This window comes from Tubulanus polymorphus, chromosome 1 (assembly GCF_964204645.1).
Source record: "Tubulanus polymorphus chromosome 1, tnTubPoly1.2, whole genome shotgun sequence".
Taxonomy (NCBI): Eukaryota; Metazoa; Nemertea; class Palaeonemertea; order Tubulaniformes; family Tubulanidae; genus Tubulanus; species Tubulanus polymorphus.
In genome coordinates this window covers 7,460,194-7,474,564 of record NC_134025.1, presented here as the reverse complement: position 1 = coordinate 7,474,564, position 14,371 = coordinate 7,460,194, and the positions used below count along the sequence as shown (strand labels likewise).

Below are 14,371 nucleotides of genomic sequence, written 5' to 3'. Positions count from 1 at the left end.
ATTTAACCCTTTGTCCGCCATATTGTTTGCATTAAATTTTTGTGAAATTCGATTTTTGAAAATACCGTTATATACGACATTTCCATTAACCCAATGATCGAATGACCTTACGATGATGGAATGGGCAACATGTATAAACTCTTTGACAAAATAGATGATTTGAATCACGGTCAGTTTCTTTGTGTCAGTGGGCCGGGAAGGACGCATGACGTCACGGGAGGAGGAAGACAGGAGAACGCGGAACACTCAGAAAATGGCGATCCGGTGATCTTGAATCGCGTGTCGTGTTTGGCCCATTTATTTGTTTAATTTCTGGATAATCCGGCCGCCAAATTCATCTTTATGCTACATCGATCCCGGCACAAACATCTATAGGTGGATAGAAGTTTTAAATACACAGGATGGCGGCAAATATGTATCGAGTTGGAGGTTCGTAAACTTTAGTCGGCAGATTTTTTTTCGAGCTCGCCGGCCATAGGCTATGATGCCTGCCTGTGCATGTATAATTGATCCAATTTATATTTCTTACATTTTATTTTTGCGTGTATTTGCGATTGATATAGGCCTACTGTATCATTTTTACGTTTTCAACACAAAATCAAATGTTGGCCCAGATAATATTGATATTGAATGAGGCCAGCTGTTCACAGGTAAAACCAAAAAGAGCAGCATCATCATCAGATCATCAATGTCATCACAGGATTATATACAAAGTAATCAAATTCTAATAGCTTGGCGAGCGCTCGCTTGCCTATTGTCCTAGGCCTTCGGTTGATATTTTTATAGATATTTGCGAAAGTTGATATTTTTGTTGATAATGCCTTCTTTGACTTTATTGTGATTATTGCAATTCTTCCGCTTTAAACGAGAGTTTTAGATAGTGGCCTAGCTGTTAAACTGTGGGAACTATGCAACTACTTCTCTGGAACAGGCTCCTGAGCCTGATAGTTTTGAAGCAATAACACATCCTCATTCGCGACTTAATTGAATAATTCCGCCATAAAGTGTATTTATTCAGTGCGAAGACTGATCTTGCATTGGGCAAATACGGATATATCTAGGTTCTGATTCAAGGAGGAGTGCACCCCCAAAATAGGGCATATATAATTTAGTGCACCCCAAAAGAATGCTCACCGGAAAACGTTGATTCATTTTTGGAAATACAGAGAACAAGCTTGCCTTATGAACTTTTTTTAGGTATCAGTTTGATATGTTTAACTTTGCTATAAAATTCCTGGGTAACTTGACATTATTAGGGGGTTGCACACGCTCGCATCCTCCCTTTGAATCCGCCCCTGATAGAACTAGAAAAGCTGGAATCCCCATTCCCTCTTGAGAAGATTTTTCCCATTGTACTGTATATGATGAGTGCTTAAACTATTCCTTTACAATCCATCTGGTTGTTTATTTTTTTCCCAAAAGATTTCTCAAAACTTATATTCCCTGATAGGCATATCTTGAACTACTTTTCTCGCCATGATTGGCCAATGACAAAATAACAGCAATTTGTTTCGTCATAGGCCTTTTCATGCGGCTTTTATCCAAATGAGTAAATATTCATTGCCAAAAGTTCTAAATGTGTGAAATGCTGAAGGAGTCATTGAAAAAAAGTCATTTTCAAAAAAATTCCGCTTTCGCTTTCTCTATAAAAGAGACAGATTTATTTCATAAAATCTTTCAGATGGAGTAAAAAAAAACTAGGTTTAGAGAAATCAAAGTCACCTAATTGAGAAATGGGCTTCAAGTTCATCGTATTTCATATGAAGATATGTAAATCTAGTTAAAAAGTATTTCCATTGTGCTTAACTTACAGATTATGTTTATTTTGAAACATCATCTACAACTCCTTACCAAATCCGAAGAATAGAGGAATTAAACAAAGTAAGTTCTACCCGTTTATAACTGAACCTGTTCTGCCTGAAGATGTACAGAGTGATGTAAGATACGGTAGAACTCATTTAATACGGATGACCAAGGACTGGCCTGATTTCTCCGAAGTAAAATCTGAATTATGAATAATAGTTAACATGAATGGACCCAAATATTTCATCTGAATTAAATGAAAATCCGGATTGAAAGATCTGAATTAAGCGAGTTCCGCTGTACTGCTGTCTGCCGCATCTTCTTTACTAGTGCTATCTTTCCCAACGCTTAAAAATTGCTCAGAAATTGAATAAACCGCAGGGGCACTTTATCGGACATTCTTTAAATTCTGAATTTTAGACGCCAAATGGAAACGTTGAAGCAAAAGTTATGTGTTTTTATCGACGAAGAGATATATCGAGTTCACTCATTCAGTTGGCAGACAAACATCAAAGTAAGTTACTCCTATTGCTCTCCTGGATGGATTTAGGGACCCTGTCAAGAATAGTTTGGACGCATCACCCTTCCTTTGATTTGAAGGGCATTTTAAAATCTCGGCCTTTGAAATTCCTGATTGACCCTGGAAACACAATTATGGTAACATCAACTGGACCAAACTATATCATATTGTAGATTAGCACATTCTGATGAGGCGAATAGTTAATGAGTTTAAAACCAACACTATATACAAAATTTATAAGATTAAAAGCAAATTTAATTATTCAAGAAATTAAAACCAAAAGACACAGTGTTTCGGACTTTCTAGAGACCATCGTCAGGCATTTAAGTTTGTGATATGGTTTTATCTTCTAAGATTACATCTACTTTGACAATATTGACACTAGCATTACAATCAATTAATGCGTCATAGGATGCCCAAAAAGTTTGTTGATGCTGAGTTTATATTGTATGAAGTGTTTTGCCATCATTTTATTTCTGGGTACAACCTTGATTAGTTGGGTAGTATAATGGCTTGTTTCCTTTATTTTTAATCGTCACTTCCATATGATAGTGGTTCCAAGCGTTAAATCGACAAGCAGTGATAGTCATTTTCAATCAGGCCCAAGTGTTTGTTTAAATTACATTATGCGCCAGAAAAAGGCTCCACAGTTGTGAAAAAGTCTACAGTCTGTGTTGTTAAGCTCCTGAGATGTGCTGGCTGCTGATTGCAACAATGCAAAATCGTGAAATACATCTAAAAATGTTGTAAAGCATAACTTTGATAATATGAATACATGCTGAATCTATTTATCGAGAATTTTATGAAATTATAGGCCATGATTTGTTTTTTAATTTTACAACAATGGAAATTTCAATTTTTTCAATATTGAAAAAAATCGAAGATCGCAAAGTTGGGTATCCTCCTTTAAGGATTTTGACCAAAAAACCTTTTGCGATCTGAAATGGACTCTATAAAAGTAATTTTATTCTTATTTAGTTTACACTGCATTATGTGACAACCAATGTTATTGCCACTCGTAAGTGTACTTGCTATTGATTTGGAACAAGTGAACTGTCTCGTCCATCCACTCAGGATGTCGAGTTTTGTCCCTTTTTCGAATGCCCCCTGGGGGTATTAAATTTCGACCCCCTTTTTTAGCCCGTCTTGATAACCCCCTTAGAACCTTCATACTGGTGGTTTCAATTTGCTCAAGATCGAGGATGCCGTTTCGATCGTCAAGTCTGAGATCGTAACCTTCGAACTCCTCATTTCAATTGGATCAAAAAAATGTTCATCAGTATAGGACTTAATTTGATATTTTTTGGCAATTATCGATATGAACTGGCCTGTGAAGGGTTAATTCAAAAGCTACCGATTACTTTCATTGTTAAAGGTTACTGGAATTATAGCCCCACATCATTCATATCTAGTTTGGTCATATTGTTATGACAGTAGTCGAACGCCAAATACATGTGCACGGATGTCGAAGTTCTCGATATTTTTTTAAGTTTAAAGTATATTTCGTCCCTGAATCTTCGTGTGGTTTGATGATGATTTGCATTATTGTCATTGATCGAGACAGACAGTAATCAGAGAAAAATCGTATGTATACTCATGTCTACACTCACTGTGTAGGCCTACCATGCGTCATGATATGTCGTCGTGATAGAAACCACCATCCGACATCGTGGTCCATAGATTGGGCATCATATTTTGAATTAACTTCTACTTATTCAAAAAGTGAACCTCCATATATCATGTCTTACAGTATACAATTTATGCCGTAATTCCCAGCATTTTTGTTGGCGGAAAATATTGTAGCCCACAGTTATTTAGTAATAACTACGGTTGAATGATAGGATAGTTTACACCATTTCATCAAATTACATCGCACAATCACATCTTTGAACTGTCAGTAAATCTTTCATGTGTTTGATCATGACAATGATACAGAGGGCTTGCTCGCTTTTGGTTGCATATCCGAATATTTAGTATTTACAACGTGGAACTCTTTTTTAGTTACATTTGGCATTTGCAATGTGTGACATTAACACCTCCCAAGCTTGCTCTTGTAAAAGGTTGATGTCGCCTCTATCGCAATATTCCCAGTACCGGTAGTGTGTAAATTTATGCATTTTGATCAATTTCATACATCTTGCATTTTTTTTCCTGTCCAGGTGCCTTGGAAGACGAGCAAGAAAGCGATGATGAAATAGCAGAAAAAGAACGTCATCAGTTGAAACACCGGGAATTATTTCTGTCCAGACAAGTGGAAACGTTGCCAGCAACGCACATACGAGGAAAATGCTGTGTGACATTGCTCAATGAAACAGAATCATTATTATCATATTTAAATAAAGAGGTCAGCACAGTCTTCACCTAGATCAGATTCAGATGCAATTGAGTGTTCAGCTGCTTGATCTACCCCTATATTCCATATCTATATACGTGTGTATATGTATATATATTTGTGTAATTTCTTTTTTCAGGATACATTTTTTTATTCGTTAGTTTATGACCCGCAACAAAAGACTTTATTAGCTGATAAAGGAGAAATCCGTGTAGGCTCGAAGTTTCAAGTTGAAAAAATAACCCTAAAAATGACGCCAGGTATGTATAGAATTGTCATATCGAGGATCTGAAATGATAAAAGAATCTTAGGTAAATAATTGACCTTTTGATCTTGTTTTTATAGAGGAGTATGAAAATGATAGGAAAGGTGAAAAATTAGAGGAATTGGTTTGGAATCCTGAGAACGGCTCGTCTGACAAACAGATAGATCAGTTTATGGTTATCGCTAGGTGAGAAATAGCTAGTACGATATACCATCCCATTATCCGATTCAAGAAATATGAATTTTTGAGTTGATTGGTGAAATTTTTGTCGGTGCTCTTTTCAGATCTGTAGGAACTTTTGCACGTGCTTTAGATTGTTCAAGTACAGTCAGACAACCTAGTCTACATATGAGTGCGGCTGCTGCATCAAGAGATGTCACTTTAGTGAGTTTTACAAGAAGTCTTTAGAAACTATTTATTCTTGTTGAACCCTGCTTCTTATGCAACAAAATTGCTAATCCAGGCATTACTTACGGTAGTACGCTTAGTTTAAAATGTTTATTAAAGTTATGAGTCAAGAATTTCCACTCATGTCGTAAATAAGACTTAGAGTTTGTTAAATATTCGATGAAATAAAGTAAAGCCTCTGGTAAGCCATCATTCTTAATGAATGACATTTGCATCTCTATTTTCATATAACAGTTTCATGCTATGGATACGCTACATAAAAGCACCTATGTGATTCACGACGCAGTTGCCAGTCTAGTCCCTACTGGCGGACCTGTGTTATGTCGAGATGAAATGGAGGAATGGTCTGCGTCGGAGGCAAACTTATTCGAAGAGGCTTTAGATAAATATGGAAAAGATTTCAATGACATACGGCAAGATTTTGTAAGTAGTTTATAATGAGAGAATCTAGGTTGATCGTACTGTGAACTATACGCCGGTGTAAATTGCCATTGTCTTGTAAAATTTTCGGATTATTTTCTGATATTCAGTTACCGTGGAAAACTTTAAAAAGCATAGTAGAATATTATTACATGTGGAAAACGACGGATCGATACGTTCAACAAAAACGAATAAAAGCAGCTGAACAAGAGAGTAAACTCAAACAGGTTTACATTCCTAATTAGTAAGTTTCTGTCTATTGATCTCTCTTTGCCTGAGACAACAGACGTGATGTTGACTGAACATTTTCAAACCCACATTCCATACATTTCAGTAATAAACCTAACCCTGCTGCTATAATGAACTCGAAAGGATCTGACCTGTTGTCTGGTCGTGCATGTGAAAGCTGTTATGGTGAGGACTGAGTTTAAAGCTGTTATGAGTTCACTTTCTATTATTTACAGAATATAGAATATTGAATCTTAGCTTCATGTTTTGAATTCTAAATGTCTTTTTGCAGCTGCTTCATCCCATCAATGGTATTCATGGGGTCCGGTGCACATGCAATGTCGTCTCTGCGCTGCTTGTTGGATGTATTGGAAAAAATGTGGCGGTTTAAAAATGCCGACACGATTAGGTAAGCAGAATGTAGGCTGGTTATTACCCAAAACAACATACTGCTGCGTGAAGGGTGAACATATGCTGCTCGGGGGTGGTTCGTTACTTAAAAGTGAGAGAATTATGTAACATTTGGTTAATCGAAAAAATTGCTTTGAGCTTCAACACAAAAAAAAGCTTATATCTGCGAATGACTGGTGATTTGATTGAATGAGTGTTTGGTTTAAACAGCGTGTGCTATCTATTTTCTACAATCTAGCGAATGCCCAATATTCAGATGTCGTATCTGTGAATGGGTCTAATGGCTCTAAGAGTGAAATACTGTCAGGTAAAATATATGTAGGACCATTTAGGGATAGAATTGAACAATTCACATTCTAGCCACTTACGTGTCACTTGCGACCCTTAGACATTTCAATTTTCTCAAATTTCTTGGCTAGATTTTGAAATGTTTTGAAAGATGTTGTCACTTATCTTTATTGTTGTTATTACATAGTGTATACGTATATATTCTATTTTCCTTCGTGTGTGGTTTGCTGTGAATTTATTTTGGTAATGTCATCATTTCATCAGAATTCTTCTCTGCTGCAGCTCTGCTTGCATTTGACAAGCTGACTGATCGGCCATCAAGCCCTTGTACACTCATCAGTTGCTTCTCCCAATATTTTAAAAGTTGATGAATACTAATCGTTATTAACCTTTACACTGCCTCGCAAAACTCACATGCGCCAGAGACTTTCTCGAGTTTATCCCTTCACCAGAATTGTCCGCAGGACTTTCTATCTGCAATTCCCATCCACCTGAATAAATTTCAGAATCTCAGTGACTCAACTCTATCCTTTCTCGTTTATTCACTAGATGGTGAACGACCGCCTCCTACTCAGAGAAACGGTTAGCTACTTTATTTTTTTTTTTTTCATTTATTGATATCTAATAAATGAGACGGGAAATAATGAGTGGATGTTGCTTGATTTCCTTGATCCCTCGGCGCACAAGAAGTGACAAACTGTTAAGTACTAGAAAATGATTGAAATAATAGGTTGGTTTTCTACGCTTGAAGCTTTTTTGTCAGTTTTATGTTATTTCCTGGCTCATGTATTAGACGTTTGAATTCACTAACCATTCCTGCAGTCATTATTCTCTAACCTTACGTTTTGTTTGTGTGATATTAGCGTATGTTCCATACCTACCAAACTACGTTGAAAGGTTTCCCAAATTCGAATCTCTATGTAAACCACTGTCCCAAACACCTATCATTGTATAATACAGAACCTACGTCCAATAAGATGTCGCTTCACTATGCAAATACCTTTGGTTCAATGGAAAACCTTAAAGCCTGTGTCAGATGTACTTACTATTTAGCATGTCATTGTATTAGCTACCAGTAGTTTGAGTGGAATACGCAGAGATCTTCAAATATGTTTCAGAAGTGCCTGCTATTATTCTGCTTATTTCCGTGTATGTAGTAAATAGAATTTTAGATGTAATGTTGAAAACTAAATGACACCTATGCACTCAAGTCACAAAATAGAATAAAACTGTATCCTTGTCAGCTGATCTCCCTTCTCTCCCAGGAACCCACTCCCAGGTATCTCCACTAACCTATAGTATCCTGACTAGTGAAAAATATCTAAGTTACCGTACCATATACATGCAATATATCTATCTATCTATCAGTACATCCTGTCTCATGTCAATTGTATATAACTGATTAATAATCGTGCACTTTTTGTTGGGCTCTCTTCATTTCACGCTACTAGACTTTACAGAGGGGGACGTACTCACTGATACTATCAAACGCAGTAAGTCACTTACACATCATAGCTGTTGTCACAATCTCTCTCTCTCTTTACTCTCTGTCTGTTGCTCCTTTCTCAATGTTCCGATCTATGTATCAGTGTTGTCTTCTTCAGCATGACTGTTCAAAAACGACAGCTTCCGTCAAAATTTCCGATTATGTGTTGCGTTACACATGATTTTTGTTGTTGCTTCAAAGACTGAGAATCAGTAATTGATCATTTAGGAAAAAAATACACATCTATATTAAACTTATGGCCAGTTTTTGGCCAAATATTGTGCATGCTTAATATTTTTAAACTTTTTACGTATGCCAAGATATCAAAAATCATTTTGTGGAGGGATTACATAAATATTGATATTTTACATCTGAATTGTGGATTGTGAGCATCCTCAGTTCAGCTTTTGAGCCAGAGATATCTTGAAAATCATTTGAAAATAGACACAGACAAATTTACTGAGAAGTATATATTGCATGAAGCATTCCATTTGATTTTAATTCATATTAAGCTTTTTGTTTTACATTTTTTGTTGTTTTCTTTTTGGCTTTGCTATAGGTCATAGAGAAATTAGGTCTGACGCAGGTAACATTCTGATTTTGTTTACTATTATTCAAATACTATCACCAAAATATGGTAACGGGCTTGGAATCAGTCGTCACATAACCTTTAGTTTAATAACAGCTAGTGTGGAGATAAATTCTGTTCTGCCATCGTATTGAGTTGTTTCGAATTTGTTAACAGAATTTAGCACCCGTTTCTTATCTTTTTCACTTGCGATAAGCACCAGATAAGCAACAACCGCATGCGCGTGAAATATATCAATATATCCATCTATCCACATGGTTACCATAGTAACTGCAAATCATCAGACAGCAGTTGTGATATAAATATTTAAGTTGGCTGCATTGACAATATATGTAATGTTGATAGTTGCTTTAAGTCGATTGCATTGACTAGACACTGATTAACTCTTTGAAAGCCAGACAGCAGCAGATGTGTTTGTCAAGGTTAGAGTTTGCTCGAACATCGATCGCTGGTGTTTGTTAGCAGTATTTGCTGTATCTCGGAGGATTTCCATCTGAGTAAATAGTCGCTGCTTTTTGGTTTAAAAAGTAACACGATTGCAAATATATGATCACATTAACATAAAATATGCACATATCTTAAGCATTTTAATCATTGGAAATTATTAATGTACCGTATCGATGAAGCATTTGACTTGAAATTTGCACTGACAACCACTATCACTCAATAGACAACTTATTGTAGTTTGTCATCATTATTTCTTGCTTATGACTTCTGAAACCTAGTGCATATGTTTTCTTGGCATGCCTGTAATGCTTCGAATGTTCTCCATGATGAAATTACGTAATCGTCAATAGATAAGCTCAACATATTCTAGGAGATTATAAGTAAGCGTGTTTAGTGATAAGAAACTTTATTTTCAGAGCGTTTGGCTCACATGGCAGCCCTTCGGACCCATCGTTGTACTATTAGCGGTTGCGGAAGGGTAAGTTTCAAATTATCAATCCATTATTATGATTCAGGATGAAAGGAGCAATTGTTACCTTTTGGATTAATCATCGTACGAATTGTTTCTGCCTTTTACTAGGAATTTAAGTTGAAGTCGCATTTGGCTCGGCATTTAGCTACCGCTCATGGATTAGCTGTAAGAGCAGGCAGTCCACGTCCTGTAATGAAAACGCGTGCTGCGTTCTGTTTAATCACGACTCCTCTGACTCGTCTATCGCGACGTATCTGCAGAGATATTCTACGAATTCGACACGCTGCTAGAAATCCTTTCCAGGCGATCAATATTACATCCATCAAACAAGAATGTAAGTTTTAGAACCAGCTACTTGCCCCGATTGGGCCAACTTACATGAAATTGAAAATGTATGCTCCTGAAAAGATTCTTTCCGCGCCAGAGTCCAATGTTCTTGTTGAGTGTGACATTTCATGATCAGGGTGGCCATTTACCTGGAAATTAGGAAAAAGTCAGGGAAATTACTTTTCTTTAAAAAGGGGAGGAAATTTGTTAAGATTGCTAGATCGCATATAAAATCAAACGGTCTCTGTCTATGTCTTACATGTTTGACCGTGTTAATTGATAAGATTCTTAGCAGATTGAGTCAGGGAGCACAACGTGCATGTCGGGGAATAGTCGGGTAAAAGTCGGTGGCGACGGTCACGTCAAATTAAAGTGGTCATACTGATGATTCATTGCATTGATATTCATAATCTTTCACATATATATGACTGATGTAAATTGCAGGTCAGTTAAGACTTGCTAACGGCGACCAAGCTGAAGCGATGAAGAATCGTGAACGTGGATTGATGGAGAGCGTGTCTTCACGACTCGGTATCGATACTAATCAAGAAAAACCGCCGCTACTCAGCAGAGAAGGAGTTCGTAAGCCAGCCGAAGTGTTACTGTTTCCCGCTCCAGCTGAACGTAAGTTTTTCGTCTAGAATTGAAGCAAATGCTGATTTTGACGTCATCGCAATCATTGCTCTACGCACTTCAAATAACATATGGTTTTGTGAGACTTAGTAGTAGTGAGGGGCTAGGTCCATAGATTATGCTCATTGAACTAACACTTAAGCTCTTTCAAAATGGCCACCATCCCTTTTAACACTTAAGAGCCAGTCGCTGAGATGTTGTAGATAGAGTAAAGCAGTGGATAGTTGACATAGTGACATTTAAAAGTTCATTATTACTATGGTATTTGTCTGCCAGTTATCTTAAGCCAACTTTTGAGCAACTGGCCCCTGGGGTGACAAACGTGGCATTTCACCTCTTTCTAGTGGAACAATTGATTATCCGGTTTAGGCTGTAGTGTATGTGTTTATGTATTTCAGAACCAAAGCCTACCATGCGGTCATGTGATTCTCCACCCCCAAGAGTGACTGCAGGTCAGCCAACTATCATGAAGAAAAGGGGTTACGAACAGACCAACGGAGTTGAAAGTATGTAATTATGTCTATTATCTAGCTTATTTGTGTAACACGGTTTAAATAAAAAAATTTGTAACATTTTTCATCAAACTTGACTCATTTTAGACGGTCCACCTGCAAAGCGTCCATCTATTGGTGTAATAAGGCAAGCTGGGAGCCTGAACAAGACTCATCAGCAGGTTTGTATTCATTTATCAATCAATCACTTTCTTTTGTTGTGTTGTTCATTTGTGGGTTGGAAATCATTGCACATGTTATGTAGGAAAACGAAAAATAATGCATGAATTTTGATTTTGGATTATATTATTGTGTACCAGTAGTGTAAAATACATTTACTGTTAGATTTAGAGAGAAAACATTTTGGAAGATTTTAAGAGTTTCCTCAGCAAAAACCAGTGTTAAATAATCTCAATTCAATTATTTTAGCGAGATTTTGATTTATGCTTTATATCAATTAGTTTAAACAGTGTACGCTTTCTATATAATACATGTAAGATATTATAAATGTGGTGTAGTTTTGCATGGCATCTTGCCGGTTGAGATGTATTCTTCTTTTCAAGGCTGTTCCAGTATTCTCTGTTATAATTGTGGTTCAGTAAACCTGGATATTACAATTACAGGCACGGCAGGTTAGCCTTTTGAATATTTAATTGCCCTTGTGACCGAACAAATTTTTATACGGATAGCAATGAAAAATTCGGTAATAATATCTGCTACCTGCCTGTCTTATATCTGGTAAGTTATCTTAATCATATGTTGGAAACTGGTAACTCACAGTTCTGTACAGGTGTATATGTATACGTGGAACGGCTTTGAAAGTTTGCAGATCATGGTCTATGTGCTCCCCAGGACTTTGTGTGGTTCATCATAAAAGCAATTTCCTTCTTGGGATTTCAATTAGATTTACCCCCGCCCCCCAAAAAAAACCCAACTCACCTAAACCTAGTCGGGCTAGGCGCCTCTTTGTTTTATTTCATTATTAGAAATTTTATGCTTGGTGGCTGCTTTCAATATTATTGGATTGGGATTCAATTAAATGGCACTTTCCTTCCCGAGAGTTTCCAACAACCGTAGCTGTTAATTATTGATCAAAAGTCCTTGTTGCTGATCTGTAAATAATCATAGTTGTAGAGAAATTTGCATGGAATATAAACGGCTATTTTGGTTGGGGATGCCATGGCACTAATTGTCTATGAATTATTGAATATATAGCGACTAGTAGTGCATGCCATTCAATTCTATCTCTCTCTCACTCTCTCTCTCTCTCTCTCTCTTACTATCGAGTGTTTCTGTTTGGTTTGTTGCAGGGCGGTTATGGGCCCCTGCTGAACCACCAGGGAATGAACGGGCGTGGACCTAGGACCATGATGGGCAAACCTCCGCAGAAGAAACCGGTTAACTGGGTAGATGCACCTGATGATGTGTACTTTGTCTCCACAGAGGCAACTAGGTCAGTTACGACGCATGCGTTTCTAGAAATCATTGAACTTTCTAGTTGTTGTCTCCCTGTCAATTTTGCTCAAATGAATCTCACATTTGTGTCTTTGACATGTTTGGTTCTGTGATGCGTAAATAACACTAACCCCCTACCCTTCCCTCTTGGACAGAAGTAGAATTATTTCATTTTGATGTTTGTTTACTTACAGGAAACTGAGGAAGCAACTGACCAATCAGGATTTTCGTCGAGCAGCCCGGAAACCATGGATGAAAATTCTGTATAAAGGTTCTCAGGAAGCAGTAGTAGTACTAGATTGAACGATGGATTCAGGGAGACTGTGACGTACATCAATGTGATGATGTTTTGGTTACTGTCGCAGTGTATTTGCTCATAGTTTAAACCCACCTACAGTGTAAGCGTGATTTACAATGTAACCGGCACCGAATCGTGTTCGCATTTAAATCCAGAACTATACGTTATTCGCGATGATGAGTGGATGTTGTGAAGCGATCGTTGAAAAAAAAAGAAATGAACAAATTCAAACCGGAATCGGTTTACTGTGGTGATTTGTAACTAAATGAAATACGATAAATTAAGATATGAAAAAAAAACACCTAAAATCTTCTAATAAATGATTAATTTTAACTTGCACATTTTGCAATTGTTCAGTTGGGGCTATTTGAAACAAATTAGTTCGGTCGCTATCTTGGTATGTGAATAGTATTTATGAAATAAGAGTGTGAACTTCTGTAGTTCTCATGAAGGTGAACATTTCTGAACACGCGGATGGCCAAAATTGTAAGAAGATTGTGAGTTTGGTAACAAAAAGTAAAAAACGTTAGTTCTTTTTGTGTAAAATATACCACGAGGCGCGCAGATGTATGAGTGATTTTATTTATGAATGAGTAAACAGGGAAGTGACTTGTAATGTAAATTTGATGCGGTCTATTTCGGGGATGGGGTTGTTTTGTACTGGTTGTGCAGTGTACAATTACCCTGTGCAACACACACACATTATTGTAGTTATCACATGTAGATGTAGTATTAACCGAAGTGTATATAAAGTCTTTCCATGTACACGGTCATTTATTCAATTAATCAAAGCATCGTTTCGAAATGTTTTGATCGAATTTGATTTTATGACCTCCATTCGGGACTTCAAGATAAGCCGACATTCATTATGTAATATCATTCACCGAAATTTCATGGTCAAAACTGGAGGCATACCGTTTGCTGTAAATTGATATGTACAGCTTGTCGCACCAACCGGCCTCCAGCCGTAATGTTTTTGGTTTGGTTTATTTATTTATAATCTGTCTTTTTTATGAATTGAACATTTATAGAAGGGTACTGTGTACCATCAGTAATAGCTGCGGCCTGCAATAGTTCTTTAGTTTATGTATCATGTAATTAACCGCGTCATATTCTTCACATGGATACCAAGCATTTTATCGATAAAGCTTGTTGCGTCATATATTTTTATCTTGTTCACATGACGACATAGAGTTTAACGAAACAAAAATAAATTATTGAATCGAAATTTTGGATTATCTATGTATCATGTTGTTTACGTCCGAAATATTTATTTCTGCTTTATGTTTTTGCAAAAAGAAGTTGTAATTGGTTTTCCTCAACTTCAGGTTTAGGTCTATTACTAGACACATACTTCTTGAAACCCTTTTCTATTCATTTTCAATAAATAAATGTTCAGTAAATCGATCAGATAAGTTGTGTAGTTCGTCTTGCAGCAGATTTTTCCTTTGGCATTGTGCAACTACCCAGATCCAATGGCTAATCAATTACTGGTCTC

The 14,371-nt window shown here is 36.8% G+C and overlaps 1 protein-coding gene across 9 annotated transcripts; it reads left to right on the top strand.

Annotated features, from left to right (window-relative positions):
• Positions 1-22: 22 nt before the first annotated feature.
• On the top strand, positions 23-14,274 carry LOC141915182 (metastasis-associated protein MTA3-like). Of its 9 annotated transcripts, XM_074806613.1 has the most exons (22): positions 23-429; positions 1,814-1,881; positions 2,224-2,317; positions 4,483-4,667; positions 4,795-4,915; positions 5,001-5,106; positions 5,205-5,304; positions 5,563-5,751; positions 5,859-5,992; positions 6,083-6,162; positions 6,269-6,385; positions 6,626-6,694; positions 7,225-7,257; positions 8,127-8,168; positions 8,721-8,747; positions 9,614-9,675; positions 9,778-10,003; positions 10,441-10,620; positions 11,028-11,135; positions 11,229-11,302; positions 12,431-12,573; positions 12,770-14,274. In XM_074806613.1, exons 1-22 carry the CDS (start codon positions 402-404, stop codon positions 12,876-12,878), a joined length of 2,295 nt encoding a protein of 764 aa, XP_074662714.1. In that variant the 5' UTR covers positions 23-401; the 3' UTR covers positions 12,879-14,274. The 9 variants fall into 9 exon arrangements, with proteins under 9 accessions (XP_074662714.1, XP_074662717.1, XP_074662715.1 ...); XM_074806616.1 differs by lacking the exon at positions 6,626-6,694; XM_074806614.1 differs by lacking the exon at positions 7,225-7,257.
• The last annotated feature ends 97 nt before the right edge of the window (positions 14,275-14,371 follow it).

Bases quoted from the DNA above. Each gene is read 5' to 3' on its own strand.
- LOC141915182 (XM_074806613.1), top strand. From the start codon at position 402: ATGGCGGCAAATATGTATCGAGTTGGAG. The intron at 1,882-2,223 runs GTAAGTTCTACC...TCTGAATTTTAG, and splicing joins GAATAGAGGAATTAAACAAA to ACGCCAAATGGAAACGTTGA. The intron at 6,695-7,224 runs GTAAAATATATG...TTTATTCACTAG, and splicing joins TAAGAGTGAAATACTGTCAG to ATGGTGAACGACCGCCTCCT.